This window comes from Squalius cephalus, assembly GCF_949319135.1.
Source record: "Squalius cephalus genome assembly, chromosome: 11".
NCBI classification, from domain to species: Eukaryota; Metazoa; Chordata; class Actinopteri; order Cypriniformes; family Leuciscidae; genus Squalius; species Squalius cephalus.
Window position 1 is genome coordinate 33,719,629 of NC_137132.1, and position 16,723 is coordinate 33,736,351.

General features: G+C 35.0%; 1 protein-coding gene across 1 annotated transcript in view; it reads right to left on the reverse strand.

The window, feature by feature from the left end:
* The window catches only part of prss16 (serine protease 16), a 26,821-nt gene extending 10,199 nt beyond the window's left edge, over positions 1–16,622 (reverse strand). Inside the window, exons 1-12 of the mRNA XM_079885786.1 lie at positions 16,463–16,622; positions 14,364–14,509; positions 13,756–13,855; positions 12,265–12,394; positions 12,055–12,178; positions 11,694–11,771; positions 10,706–10,753; positions 10,340–10,624; positions 8,890–9,022; positions 6,721–6,900; positions 6,259–6,410; positions 5,343–5,396 (exon numbers count right to left, since the gene is read on the reverse strand). Coding sequence (XP_079741912.1) covers positions 5,343–5,396; positions 6,259–6,410; positions 6,721–6,900; positions 8,890–9,022; positions 10,340–10,624; positions 10,706–10,753; positions 11,694–11,771; positions 12,055–12,178; positions 12,265–12,394; positions 13,756–13,855; positions 14,364–14,509; positions 16,463–16,517 — 1,485 coding nt within the window. The 5' untranslated portion in view covers positions 16,518–16,622. The remainder of the gene's footprint in view (positions 1–5,342; positions 5,397–6,258; positions 6,411–6,720; positions 6,901–8,889; positions 9,023–10,339; positions 10,625–10,705; positions 10,754–11,693; positions 11,772–12,054; positions 12,179–12,264; positions 12,395–13,755; positions 13,856–14,363; positions 14,510–16,462) is intronic.
* Between the last annotated feature and the right edge of the window lie 101 nt (positions 16,623–16,723).

The following is a 16,723-nucleotide window of genomic DNA, read 5'->3' on the forward strand; positions in this document are numbered from 1 at the left end:
CGTTTCGCTGTGTGTTTGTAAGTATACACAGATAGGATCCAGATCAGTCGGTACAGTATGAGAGCAGCCGTTTCTAAAGGTCCTGCTGATCTGGGAACAGTTATTATTTGAGGAGGGGTTTAAAATGAGGCTGAAGCGTTTGAAGTTTCCAGCCAAGAAAAAATGGCAGAATACAGTTTTCATTACATGCTGACTTTCTTAACTGTTTTAGATTAGCTGTTGTCATTATACCGACTTGACAAAGCCAACATACAGTATGTTATCGTACATATTAAAGGTTTTTTTTTTTTTTTTTTTTTTGGTAAATCTCTATTCTGAGATCAAAACTTTTTAATGTTACTGTAGCCGACTGAAGTCATCAAATGTGAGGCTCGTGCTATTTTAGTGAATCTGATACTGTCTCTAATCAACAGACATATTTCACTAATTTTCACAGTAAATCTATATTGTCTGAATCTTTGTATGGAAGGATTAGTAGTCTGTCTTTCTTCAGACGAAAATAAATTAAGGTTTTTGAGGAAAACATTCCAGGATTTTTCTCCATATAGTGGACTTCAACGGGAACCAATGGGTTGAAGGTCCAAATTGCAGTTTCAGTGCAGCTTCAAAGAGCACTACACGATCCCAGCCGAGGAATAAGAGTCTTATCTAGAGAAACAATTTTCTAAAAAAATAAACATTTATGTACTTTTTAACCACAAATGCTCGTCTTGCACTAGCTCTGCGATGCGCCACATATTACGTGATCACATTGGAAAGAAAATCTCCCATCTAATTTTCTCCTCCAACTTCAAAATCGTCTGACATCATTGTACTTTTTTTTTTCTTTGTAAATGCCGTTTGACTAGTCTTTGCACGTTTGCTTTGTAAACACTGGATCTGTACTTTTGTCTATGTCATGTTTGACCTTTCCAACATGATTACGTAATGCATTGCAGAGCTAGTGCAAGACGAGAATTTGTGTTTAGAAAGTATATATATATTTTAAATGACTGATGGTTTCTCTAGATAAGACTCTTATTCCTCGGCTGGGATCGTGTAGAGACTTTGAAGCTGCACTGAAACTGCAATTGGGACCTTCAACCCATTGGTTCCCGTTGAAGTCCACTATATGGAGAAAAATCCTGGAATGTTTTTCTCAAAAACCTTCATTTCTTTTCGACTGAAGAAAGATAGAACATGAATATCTTGGATGACGTGGGGGGTGAGTAAATGATCAGGACATTTTAATTCTGAAGTGAACTACTCCTTTAATAACAAAGGCTCTGATGTGCAAATACTTTTGAAGAATGGTGTGCAGTTTTCTAGTTTTTTTATCGAATAGAAACGATTGTGCGAGAAGTACATGAAAGACAACACCAGTGGCTTGGTCATGTACTTCGTACGGATAAAAACAGGATTGCTAACATCGCATTGCACAGAAGAGTAGAAGGTCCCACAAAAAGAGGACGTCCAAGAACAACGTGGATGTCATCAGTGCTGGCGAGATACGACACTGAATTGCGTAAGATAGAGAACGATGGCGTTTAGCGTCGACTCATGCGAGAGAAGAAGCTGGTTTTTTATAGCATTATAGTTTCTGATGATCATGCTGACCTGAAAACAGGTTAAAATAATGGGCTAAACCAGAAGTGAACTCAAATGATATAATACAGTGATTGAAGGCTGTCAAGTATACGGGAAAATTCACACTTTCATTTTAAGACGTGCTGGAGCTCTAAACTGGTTTAAATTAGTTATGTTGACTTGGAAAAAGCCAATGTACTGTTATTGTACCTACTATTTTTCTAAATCCTTAACTCCTCTCAGAGCTTTCAAGTCGAGTCAAGTCAGATTTATTTATGTAGCACTTTATACAATACAGATTGTTTCATAGCAGCTTCACATTTCAAGCTACATCCACCAAATTTGGTGTCCTTTCAGTCGGTTCTGACTTACATCTTGATCAGACGTTTGGGTTTTAGTCGACGATCAAACAGGCCACATGCATCTATCCAACCCTTAACGCTGTATACAGTATATGCCTCATAAACTCGGGAGGGATTTGTCAAGCCAAAATTAATTTTCTTTGTGATTTATCAAAATGCTAAAGTAAGGTAATTCAAATCTTTCCCCAGGACTTTATTTCAGAAACAGAGCTCTTCTTGATATGGGACATACATGTAGCATGGCGTCCCTGTTTACACGGGCGTGTGTGCTTTTGTTTTAGACCGCATGTGTGTTTTCAATCAGCATCTGTAGTCATCTGTAAGTGTCGTTGTGCTGTGACCTGGCTAAGATCAGATAAAGTATGCCCCCCCTCCCCCCGCTCCATTTGTTATGGAGTAGCTGTCGGGTCGCTGTGATTGGTTGTTGTGGTAGACAGATAGCCGATAGGCCCTGATTAATAGTTGTGGCTCTGGCACTTGCTCATTGATCAAGGGAACAGGCTAAGAGAGAGAGAGAGAGAGAAAGAGAGAGAGAGAGAGAGAGAGAGAGAGAGAGAGAGAGAGAGAGAGAGAGAGAGAGAGAGAGAGAGAGAGAGAGAGAGAGAGAGAGAGAGAGAGAGAGAGAGAGAGAGAGAGAGAGAGAGAGAGAGAGAATGTGTATCTATGACACACTCTTAGCTTCTGCTTATCTGGTTGCAGTGATGAGATAAAGGCTGATTTAAAAAAATGAATTCATAGTGATATTATGTACAGTATAGCATGGTTGAAATATATGTGTAGTTGCAGGTGGTTTGCTCATACTCTAAACATAGTATGTGTGTAATGCAAAGCTGTCGTATAATCATGTATGTATAAGTCACAGAAAAGAAAAAGGACCTGTATATCACACTGAAGTCATGCAAATATAACACACACAAACACAAACACACACACATACACACAAACACACACACACACGCGCATGATGTGTGCATGGATATTCTGAATATGGAATTTAGTTACAAATATATATGGACAGTTGACAAATAGCATACACTGCTTCAAATGTACACATTTATAGAAATATAATATAAAGGACTATATATTCAATAACTGTTTGAAATGTATTTATTTATTTATTTATTATTTCATTCTTTTTTTATTTACTTAAATAGCCTTGTGGTCTTAACTGAGGGCAGTTGACGTGACATTTAAAATACAAATATTTCAAACACCCTCAGTTAACATAAATTTATATTATTGAAAATAATTATAAAATATATGTTTAAAACAATTTTAGATGATGCGGAGCATATGACTGCAGGATCCTACTGTTACATGTCATATTTAAGACATGATGAATGATCATGTACAGTATATTGGCAAGTGTATATATATTCATAGATCTGTTTGAAAGGGAAAGGGGGAAAGACAGCTAAATGGAGTGAATCGTGTGTGTGTGTTTGTGTGTGTGTGTGTGTGTGTGTGTGTGTGTGTGTGTGTGTGTGTGTGTGTGTGTGTGTGTGTGTGTTGAATGAGCTCTCTCGGAGGGGGGGTCAGTAGTGGGAGGTCGTGACCTGGTCGACCCTGGGGGAGTGGAGATCATCAATCAGCGAGAGGCAGGACCAAACAGCAGGAGCTGAACACACCCCCTGTCCCCTAAACCACCCCCTCACACACACACACACACACACACACGCCGCCAAGCAGATGGCCTTGTAACAACTGGCTCTTGCTCACCTTACACACACATACATTCACAGATTGAGTATGATTGATTTTGTGTTTCTGCTGTTGTTCAGACATCATTGCACATGCCCCTATTTGTAAATTATTTGCATAGAAATGACTGATTACTCCTGTAATGTACAGATCTTGCAATGGGAGTATATTGAGAATACAGGATAATTTTCTTGTTCTTAACATCATGCATCTCAACATATTTTTCTTGATCCTGGAAATTTATAACTGAACTTGTAAAAATGTACAGTATAGAAAGTTTTGCAAGACTCGTCTATTATATAAATTAAAGCACTAAACCAGTACTTATACAATACATTCTCTCTCTCTCTCTCTCTCTCTCTCTCTCTCTCTCTCTCTCTCTCTCTCTCTCTCATATATCACATTTTTCTGGCTATAGTAACGATTGTTAATAGGAGGGGGAGTATGTAATACCAACAGCTCTTTCAATTGTATAAAACAAGCTGGTGGCTTTTCATAGATATTATCGTGAATGGAAACTGGCCATTGTTGGGTTTATCTAAATTACATGAGTTAATAGCACGCAAATTTGAGCTTTTGGCAAAGCCTCAGAACTGCATGATCATTTCTACCCGAGGAATTAGCAAGGTGTGAAATTTACCACATCAGCACAAACACAAATAAATTCTGCATAACACACATTTTATTATCATTAAAGGCCTTATTAATCACTGTATACAGAGTATTAGTTAGAAGTTAACTTACATTAGTTTACTGAAAAAGGTAAAGCATTAGCATATTAATATTTTCACACAGTGTATCTCTCATTTATGTACTTTTATTATCTTGTTTTATATATAGTTTGTTAGATTTTTGTTATAAATATAAATACTGTGCATTGCAGTAGAGGAAGAGTAAGAGTAGCATGGTAGTATATGCATTTCCATACAGAGTCATTGATTAGTCATTGAGGTGCAGGACGTGTTTTCTGTGTTGCTGGACAAGTGTGGTGTTGGATTTTGTACAGACACCTGTTATATAAAGTGTCTCATAAAAGCAAAAGTTAAAAAAAGACTGAAACTGAATTTGGAGCAGCATACTAGCAATACTCTTTCTATTTCTGTCAGATAGTAACAATGAACCCACTTTATATTACCTTAGGTGTCTGTAACTATATGGACTTACAAAAAAGAAAAAATAACATTCAAATAAAATGCTATTTAATTAAAGTATTTGCACGAAATTACATACTTATTTACTCTGATGACCAAACCCCAACTCCAAAAGTACTCCTAACCTCAGCAAATGCGAATCTGGCAAGAATTTTGCAGAACAACATGTTTGTAATGATAAGTACATATAAAATGCTTAGTTTTATAATGTAAGTACATAGTAGTTAAAGTGGGATCATAATATTAGTATGCTTGTATAGAATTATGAATTCAGCTTGAGTAGTATTAATCATGCAATTACAATTTTTAGACCATTTAAGACTGGACTGCAATCATGTGAGTGGACATATTTGAGTACTATTACATACATGGAAATAATTTAGACATTTTTGTTAAACTCAACCAGTCTCTCGGCTCCTAAGGAAGGTTAAGAATTCTAATGTAGAGCAGATTTCAAGATGTCAAGCACTCAGATCTCTCTTTTTCAATTAAAAGATAAAAAGAAACCCAGTTGGCACGCTTCGGTCATCATGTGATTATGAAAAACTTGTGCTGATCAAACCTTATGGCGCCATGCTGCGCTTTTGAGCCACGTGGCCACACGTCTTTCAATCTCCTATGGGGATAACAACATGGAAAACTGCATGAGAAAAAATGCAATATATCGGCCGATATATGTTCATTTTTATTGTTATCGTTATTGGCCCGATAAGAAATATATTAAAGCTGATAAATAATGCATTATTTCCTTCAGCTGAGACACTTCAGATGAACACTGTTCGCCATGATGTTTTTAAATTGGTTGAGATATGATTGGACTCACTTTGAAAAGGAAAATACAGTTCAGTGCAACATGCAAGTATCACATCGGCGGAATAATATTATAATGAAAACATCATTCTAATTGTGTGATTGGGACATGATGAGACTTTTTTTGTAATCAGGCTCTCAAAAATTATATAAAATCTGGATTTAGATTTATCAGCTTTCAAATATAAAGAATTATCGGGTATCAGTATAGGGCAACATTTTCATATCGGTGCATTTTCTATAGGGTACACTTTACAATAAGGTTCATTAGTTAACATTAGTTAATGTATTAACTAACATGAACTAACAATGAGCAATGCATTTGTTACATTATCTATTAATCTTTGTTAATGTTAGTTAATAAAAAATACAGCTGTTCATGATTGTTCATGTTAGTTCACAGTGCATTCACTAATGTTAACAAATGCAACATTTGATTTTAATAACGTATTAGTACATGTTGAAATGAATATTAACTAAGATTAATAAATGCTGAAGAAGTATTGTTCATTCTTAGTTCATGTTAACTAATGTTAACTAATGAACCTTATTGTAAAGTGTTACCGAAAAAAAAGGCATGTCAACTCCCTTATTTATAAAGTAAAAGTAAACTAAAATGAATCATTATTCCATAATATTTATTTTTTACAGTCTCCATTGCATGTTACCTTCCTGGCTTGGTGCAGTGCAGGTTTATCCATTGATTTATCAGTGTTCATGTCCATACAGTGGGCGGTGCCATCAATAAGAATGACTCTGTCATCGTCCGCCATCGCGTCGTTCCAGACCACGCTTAACTCCGTCCACGGGTCAATGTTGCCTTGGTCAGAAAAACATCACATCACATAATGTTCAATCACTGTACTCTGAACAGGCAACTTCACTGTCTCATAGATATAAGAAATCCTTTATACCTGCTGCAATTAGGTTTTTAAATGATTTATTATAAATGTGTGTTATTTTGTGTGTGTTGCTATACGTGTATGTATACTGCTGTCTACATAAAGAATCGCCTTTAAGGACAACAAAGTTAAATCAATCAATTCCATGCGTATGAATGAACTCGGACATGAACTCGAAGGTGAAAGGATCTGAGAATCTGCATGAAAGTCAAAGGCACTCATGCTCACCGTTGACATAGAGCACTCTTTGTGTTTGGGGCCGGTTCCCTCCATAGTACTGGTTGGTGAAGTCGATGCGCACCGGCAGACTGTCCTGAGGGATGTTGAAGAGTCGAGAGCAGAGCTCAGTCTGAGACTGAAGGGTGGACACATGTGAGAAGAGGCAGTGAGTGTCGTCGCATGTCTGATCTGATCCAGAAACCAACACAGAAGGTACAAAGTTGGATTAGAAATTAAGACTTAATAGACATGATGAAAACTAACCTCGTAAAATAATATTTAATTACCTTTATTTATATAGTGCTTTATACAATACAGATTTTCAAAGCAGCTTTACAGAGATAACAGGAAAATAATGATTCAATGATGCAAATGGATTCAATTCTGTGGTAAAGCAGCTCTAAGAAGACAATAGTAAACAGCCATTATTCAGTTGAAATGAGTTTAGTGATAATAGTACTCATAAATGTGTGAAGATCATCAGTGAGCTCAATTCGGCTATAAAGCATCTAGAAATCAGTGATGGCATCATCAGCTCAGTGTCAGTGCAGTCAAGTCAATAATATTGTTGAATATTAAATATCACCAACTAAGCAAGCCAGAGGCAACGGTGGCAAGACATACACAAACTGCATCACACTGTAAAATGTAATTAGTTAGTCTTACTTAAAAGAAGCAAACCGATTGCCTTACAAAAACTAAGTAAAGTGAAATAGGAATAATATGTTGTACTAACAAATGCGTAGTTGGTATAGTTCACTTACACAAGAGTTCAAGTAACTATAAAAGGACTGCATAGAGTACTTGATTTACTCTTGACTTAGTATAACTACTCAGAATTACTGACTCCCAGAGTGCATTGCAGCATGAATAAATTATGCAATTGCTTTTATTTGCCAATTTTTATTTGCTGTCTTGTGTCAGTTAGTAGCACAACAAAAAAGCAAATGAAATTGTTAGTTACAATTAATAAATAATAAATACAATTTTGCATGCTGAATCTTGAAGTCTGTGTGTCACTCAAGCATGGTCAATTGCCAGATATTATCACAAATATAGAGGGATTATTTCAACCCAATTAAAACTAGGTGTTGCAATCAAATTTAAAAACATAATTTTTCGACATGAAAAATAGACTAGTTAAAGATTTAGCCAGGTCACCTTTTAAAAGCAACCCTATGTATCACTTCCCTTCACAAATAACTGTGATTTCTTGTTGCATTAATAGGAAGAGAATTACAGTAATATAAATGTAGTTCCAAGCACCCAACCAAATGTACACTGATCACCATAATGGTGATTTTTTCATTGTCAAAATTGATTGTCAACATCAATTTGTGATGTTCTCTCAAATTTTTCAGTTGTTTTGACAATTCAACGTTCAAGATGATTTTGGGAAATTAGTGAATGCAACTAGAGAAAGATAAGAAGCGGAGGACATGAGCGGAAGTCTATTAAGAATTTCCCAGCCTCAACCCTTTTTAGCTTGACAAAACGACACTAAAAAAAATCAATTAATCTTAACTTGGGGTTTCAGAGTAAACAAGGAACAGTATGTGAATAGTACAGATCACTAGATTTGTACAATTAAGTTAAGACATTATGTAAAGCTAACTAAAAAGTGTTAGTTAGAACAGCTGTTGGATTTTACCGTGCAGGCGACAGAAACAGAGAAAAACCTTTGGAGAGACCAGGCTCAGTCGCCGGACCAGTTCTCCTCAGGACAAAACACTGACCTTGAAAATATTTGCCAGCACTCAAAAATGTCATAAACGTCATTGCACTGGATAAAATGTGTGTCAAACCAGATAGCGCCAACACGATATTCAAGCAAATAATTTTACAAAAATGTTTGTTAGGCTATGATACAAAAATAGATATAGTGTTCAAGAAAAAGACCAAAATATTATTGTGATACTTTTTGGATGTCAAGCATTAGTAAAATTTCCACACAGTCAATATGATGAACTACACTAATTGTTACTCCACATGTGTGAACTTGAGGGAACTGCCTTCATGCTTCATAAACATTGCCTTGACACCAGTTTGTTAAACATGTGCAACAAGGATAGAAAGATGAAGTCAATTCTGAAAAAGCCACTTGCTTTGATATTTTGTTATCTAATGCAATGAGTTTCAGAGGATGATCAAAACGAGTAGAGTTTATATAATACTCACAGAAGCCGAACTCAGTGCAGGTCTGGTAGAGCCACTGTCTGTAACTGGACGAAGCTTTAGTGTTACTGAGTTCCAGCACAAGCTTCTCGTGAGAGACATCCAGACACGGGACATTCTCTCTGGCACGGTACATCTGAAGATATGGCAGAAATATGTTCATGATAAGACTTACACCTGCGCCTCAAAGGGGCTGTTGAGCTTTATCAACATAATCTGTGATGATTTTATCATTTAAATACTATTTTAATTTAGCAAAATGTATTTTATTGTAAGAGGAAACTGTACAGTGTTGTGTGTAGAGTTGTGTTTCAAATGTAAGAGATTTAAAAGAACCGGACAACATTTTTCAGTCAGTGATGCCCTCAGCTGGTTAGAAATGATATTGTGTTTTTCATTTTAGTTGCACAACATCTGTGCAAAATTAGAATATTAATAGCCTTCTAATGAATACACAGTTTACAGCCTATAAAAAAATGTAGGGGAAAAATTCATGTGAAATTGAAAGCAGTATAGAAGATTGCCAAATGACCTTACATTATTACATGATTTGAGTAAATATCTTACAAAATATCTTAACTTTTTATTAATTTATCACACTACAAATGGATGGTAAAGTTGAACACGTGGCATTGCTGGATATACAGTATTTCACACAGAATAGTTTACTGTAAGTCATAAGCTAATATGCTATTCTGAAAGTGTCCACATGATAATTCTTTGTAAATTTATAAATTCATGACACTAATTTTGAGCTCAAGATGCGTGCGTGTGTGTGTGTGCGTGAGTGCGTGCGTGTGCGTGTGCGTGAGTGGCAAAAATTTGGACTCTTAAACGCAACAAAGCTGCAATTATTTTATGAAAAATACAGTAATACAGTAACATTGTGAAATCTTAGTATTTACAATTTAAAAGTATCCCAAAAATGTAATAGTTTACACACACACACACACACACACACACACACACAGAATGATTTCTGAAGGATCATGTGACACTGAAGACTGGAGTAATGATGCTGAAAATTCAGCTTTGATCACAGGAATAAATTACATTTTAAAATACAGAATATTAAAACTGTTTTTACTGTATTTGTAATCAAATAAATGCTGTCTTGGTGAGCATTAGAGACTAAAAAACATTAAAAAAGAATCTTAATTATTCCAAACTTTTGAGTTATATACCAATATATATACCAATATATATATATATATATATATATATATATATATATATATATATATATATATATATATACACCAATGAAATAATACTGTAGTATTGTATAGCATTTAAATTTAGAATTTCTAATCAAGGCAACACAGCAATAATGTTATGAAACTGAAATGAATACTATCATACCACAAAACTTTAAAATACATCTAAACTTAAATTTAATTTATTTGATTTCTTTATTAAAGCTTTTAATTTGAACCAAAGTTTTTATTTTTACCGCCACTATTTTGACCAGACGGTCATACGCCTCCTCCTTCTGCTCACAGGCCTCACTCTTATTGGTCATGATGTCACACAGCTCTGCGATGCTGAACGCGACCCCCTCCTCGTTGTATTGGACGGTTCCCATGAAGATATCAGCCAAACTCTGCAACAGCTCCGCTTTGTCCTCCGGCTTCAAAGGGGTCTCACAGCAGCCGAAGTCTTTTCCCACCTCGGTCTCATTCCCCATAAGCAGAGCTGCCTCGACTGCTGCAAACACTGCCTTCACTTCTGCTACACACTGAGTGAGGACACACACACACACACACACACTCAGATAGACACACAGAGGGATTCATAGCAACCCTAAATGTGCTCTTACCTTTTTAGAGCCACCCACTGCCTCATTCATAAGACTATAAGCAACCACCTGCAAAATAAAGGTTTTAATGCCAAACCACACAAGTTATGCAATAACTACTGAAAGTGTTGTGCTCTAGCTCAGAGTTTGTTGGTGTTGGGAATCTCCTATGCAGAGAGTTTAACCCTCTGAGGCTCCTAATTTGGGAGTCACACTTGATTTCTGATTGAAAGTAATAGTTTTTTTCTAAGATTTGTATTATTATTATTATTAGCAGTATTTAAAATTACATTTTTGAAGGCAGTTTAGTGTCATCAGTAGGAGTAAAAAAATATAAAAAACACACATGTTGATGTCATGTTGTAACCACTAGATGCCTGTATAGCTGCATTTAAAGAGGCTTGTAAATTCTCTAGTTGTTTTTAGACATAATTACTTACTTTTATTAGGTTGTGGATTTGAAAATAAGTTTAGACAATCTCAAAGTCTATTTTTTGTGAAGGTTTATATATTTTTTTTTTGTTTACAATGTTTATTTGATGAGTCACTTTTGTATTACGCAAAAACTGACTCTTCAAATAAACATTTGACGGGTCATTACAGTCTGAACTGAGAGAAAACAAGTTTCCGTACTATTCTGAAAATGCTACGATTTTATTAATTTTTTAAACATTAATTTTTTCGGTCGAGAGTGACCGAAGAGCACCATAGAATTGGGGAAAACAATGCATATTAGGTTCCTTTATTCACACGATTTCCAACATTTCTGTTGAGAGAAGTTTATAGAATTACACCAGTATCCTGCCAAAATAAACGCTTGAAGATTTGAACGCTTATAAAGTGAAGAATTTAATTATCTAATTTGTTTAATAAAATAATAAAAGATATTGTAACTTGACATGTAAAATAAAATTATTATTAGGCCTGTGATTATCAAATGTTAATTATTTGATTAATAACTAAAACACCAATAATAACAATAGGTACTTCACAAGAATGAAACTCTCACCCTATTATAAGAGCTAAAGTCCAGTTGAGCTTGAACAGGGGCGGAGGATGCCACTGCTCCATAGATAAGATGAGGAAACTAGAAGAAAAATTATGGATTTTGGGTGAATTATACACAGTACATATTGTCACTATCCACAATACATATTGATGCATTTTATTATTGAGATATATTGTTACACCCCTATACTGTTGACCCTTCCCTTACACCTTAACCCACCCTCCTAAACCACCAACCCTGTGCCGAACCTCACCCGCATCCCAGCAGCACACGTGTATGGACACAATAAGTGCATACATTAGTAGTTAAAGAAACGGGACCAACACTTTTAGAGAATTTTTTAACTTGTTTGGGAACAAACCTTTCCTCTCAGCCAAGCCGAGAGAGCTCCAGCATAGGAGCCTCCGAAGCTAATCCAGGTGTTGTTGTGCGAGAGGCCGAAGCGCTGGCTGATGTAGTGCCGGAACACAGCCAAGTCCGCCAAACTGAGACAGGGAGGAGAGGAAACAACATGCATCAGAACTGTCACTGTGATCATCATTGTGACGAGTGAAAGGTCAGTCATCATTACGCCTGCTGGCTGGAGAGATGTCTCAGTGTCTCGGTCTCGAGTCCATCAGGGTTGATGCTCTGCCCGTAGAAGCGGTGCTCCAGCGCCACCAGCAGCGCTCCGTGACTCTCTGCCATCAGCACATGGTGCCCTAACAGATGGAGGAGGAGGGGGGGCAAACGCAAAGCACATTTCTGGATTAGCATTTATCAAAATTAGAGAAGCAATTTGAATTTAACTTCAACTTCGAATTGAATTCAACTTTAGAATACTGTGCCTTCATTAATGAATAACTACACTGGAACAAATGAGTAACGCACTATTGACATTCTAGTAATTACTATTAACTAATGAGAAACTCTGATTAACTAATTAGTAAGTAATAGCGCTCAGTCCATGTGGTAGTTCACTATTAGCTAATCAGTAACTACTATTTCTCATACCTCACTGAAGACTACTAAGAACTACTACACAGGTTCATAATTAATAGTGATAATGCATAATGGATAATATAAGGTAATGGTAACCCATTAGTATTGACTCAAGTGTTACTACATCTTTCTAAAGGAACTACTAATTATTTGGATCAGTATTCTAAAGTGAAGATCAAGGGAACAAATCCATCGGAAGGAATTACTATTAAAAATCTCACAAAAATCTCAAAAGTTTGCAATGACTTCAGTCAATATTAGGTAGTTATCATGTTTTTCACTTTAGATACTGATCCAAATTATTAGCAGTTGCTTTAGAATGATGTAGTAACACTTGAGTCATTAGTGGGTTACCGTTACCTTTTATTAAAAATGATGCATTATTCATGTTAATTATGAACCTGTAGTAGTTCTCTGGGAGGAATGCTGATTAGCTAATAGTGAACTACCACATAGACTGAGCATATCACTTACTAATTAGTTCATCAGAGTTTCTCATAAGTTAATAGCAGTTACTAGAATGTTAATAGTGTGTTACTCATTTGTTCCTGTGTAGTTATTCATTAATGACGGCACAGTTTTCTAAAGTGTCACCATCAATTCTTTGTCCCCGTTCTCCGGCTGGTCCACATACGCACAACCTTTGCTTCATGAACACTCAGTTCTGGAAATATCTTTTTTTTTTATTCTTTGTGATGTTCTTCTTTATTTGTAAGCCATTGCTATGGATAAATTTAAATGCAACCAGGTTTGTGAGGCAACCAGTTATGCCATGTGACTGGTGAATCTATATTGTAAGCAGACAGGAAAATTATATTAAGAGCCCTCCTAAAAGTTATACAAATATATTGTGTAGAAAATGACAGCATGATGATGCTTCTTAGTTTAACTTGTTTTGAACCTGCAACATTTGGCGCCACCCAGTGGACAGTTGACCTGAAGCAGGAGTGAGGTGTAGGAGGAACTGACGGGTATTTTGGCTTTACAAAATGTATCTATCATCACGTTTTTCTCAGGAGATCAGGTTGAATGTTGCAGAATGACTTGAAGCCAAAAAAAAAAAAAAAAAAGGGGTCCTAACCAAACAACACACTGAATTTGGAGAGGGGTCCCTCTCCTCCTATGTAGAGAAAGACCGGTCCATCTGAACGCTGCCAATAAACGTCGTTCACAAAGAATTTCTGTGGAGAACAAATATTAAAGAATAAATGATGGCAAAATAATTGACATGAATAATTCATTTGTTTTAATATAGGCCTAATTAAAACACCATTTTATAATAACTTAAATCATTCATTTTTTATTTATTTATTTCACGATTTTGAAAATAGGAATTAAAACGACCCATTTCGGTAACACTTTATAATAAGTAGTAATAACGTATTTACAAATCAAATAAGCTGTTAAAGCATAAAAAGCATTATTTTACTCTTTACATATGAGCTAATTAAACAATAATTGTGTTAATGACAATGAATGAAGAGCTCCTTATTTTTATATAGCCTATTAATAGATTAACAATGTAGATACTACAATATGCAGTAAAAAATATTAACTATAATACTTTGCAAATGATCTAATTACTTTATTAGGCTACTGTATACTCATTATAAAGTGTTCCCCATGTCTTGTTCTTGTGTCTGATCACATTTAAAGCAGGATGAGTGTGAGGTTGTCTATAGTTTGTACCTGTGGGAAGGTTTTGTCATTCTGCTGGTCATAGTGGTTCAGGGGTTGGTGAATTGTGCCTTTCTTGGGAATGGCAGTGGAAGTGTGTTTTATTCGGGCCTGTTGGATTTTATGCACGTGGTCCCTCATTCGCCATAGAATTTGACCTAGAAAAAATATATAACAAAAATTTTTTTTTTATTATGTTTTTGAAAATGCTCACCAAATTTGCATTTATTTATTTATTTATTTATTTATTTATTTATTTATTTTTTATCAAAAATACAGTAACAACAGTAATATTGTGAAATATTCTTACCATTTAAAATAATTGTTTTCTATTTTAATATATTTTAAAATGTAATTTCTTATTTGTGATCAAAGCTGAATTTTCAGCATCTTTTAGTGGAAATATGCCTGAAAAACATTGATATTTATCATTGTTCAACCCTTAAGCACTAATATTATTTCAAGCCCATCAAATAACACAAGCAAATGTGGTCATTTTAAAGCTTTGGTCTATATTTACATAAGTCACACACAATAATTGAAAGAATATTAATTAACCAGTGACATTTCTGTCTTGTAACATGCTTTGTGCTGTTATATATTCTAAACATATTTGGGTTTGAAGGTCAACTAGCAAATATCACCACAACTAGAGCTTGATGAGACCAATGTACACTGAAATTAAAAATGTTGGGATCGGTAAGATTTTATGTTTTTAAAAGAAGTCTCTTCTGCTCACCAAGGCTGCATTTAATTGATTATAAATACACACACACACACACACACACACACACACACACACACACACACACACACACAAACCAGTAATATTGTGAAATATTATTACAATTTAAAATAACTGTTTTATATTTGAATATATTTTAAAAAGTAATTTATTCCTGTGATCAAAGCTGAATTTTCAGCATCATTACTCCAGTCTTCAGTGTCACATGATCCTTCAAAAATCACTCTAATATGATGATTTGATGCTCAAGAAAGTTTATTATTATTATCAATGTTGAAAACAGTTGTGTAGAAAATACATTTCAGGATTCTTTGAATAAAAGTTCAAAAGAACAGCATTTATCTGAAATAGAAAGCTTTTGTTACATTAAACACTACCGTTCATAAGTTTGGGGTCAGTAAGAATTGTTTTTTTCAATACTTTCAAACAATACTTTTATTCAGAAAGGATAAATTAATTTGATCAAAAGTTACGATAAAGACATTTATAATGTTTAGAAATAAAATAGAACTTTCTATTCATCATAGAATCCTGATTTTTTTTTGAAAATCATCATATTATAATAATTTCTGAAGGATCATGTGACACTGAAGACTGGAGTAATGATGCTGAAAATTCAGCTTTGATCACAGGAATAAATTACAGTTTAAAATATATTCACATAGAAAACAGCTGTTTAAAATTGTCATTAAAAAAACTATACATATATATATATAGTAATTTTAATCATTTAAATGCAGCCTTGGTGAGCAGAAGAGACTTCTTTTGAAAACATAAATCTTACCGATCCCAAACTTTTTGAACGGCAGTGTAAGTGTTAACATACTGATAAAGACTGTAAGAGAAACTTAAATCATCTCATTCCCTTAAACTTTATGTCAGAAAGATGGGAAATGTCAAGCATAAACGGGCTGAATAGTAAGTGACAGACAAATCATACATGCTTTAAAATGCATAAACCACTTTAAAAGTAAAAGCACGATATCTGAATTTCAATACAAAGCAAAATTCCATATAACCCACTGTAATAATGATGATGATATTCAGATGAAAAAATGTATATAGTTTTCCATTAAACTTCTTTACATACCAAACAAGACAAACATTGCAAAAGTAAATACCGTAAATAAATTAACGCACTATTTTCTTTATTATATCAATAGCAAGTCATGTTAATAATGTCCATAGAATGACATACTCTTAAATCTTGTGATTTTATCAAGAAAAAAAGAAACAGATCATTCTGGCATTCACCCACTGAAATAACTCAAACTTGTAACCTGGCTATATGAACAGATACACTACTTTCACAGCTTTGTTATTTTCAATTGTGTTAAACACTTGAGAAGAGCAGAATGAGTCTTACCGGAGTAAACCAGGTGGAAGAGCAGAATCACAGTAACCCATCTCAGCACAGACATCACTGTCCCGGATTATCACACAGATGTCAGGATCACAGAACCCTCTGGTTTAGTGGTGATGGTTTCCAGTGTATTATACTCTTATACCCAGCTGGGGAGTCAGTAATGCGATACGGCTCCCAGTGTGTACGGTGTGATATAATGAACACCTGAAGCCTGGACGCGGAGATCAGCACATGATATCCACGCTGCGATGATGTTCATAT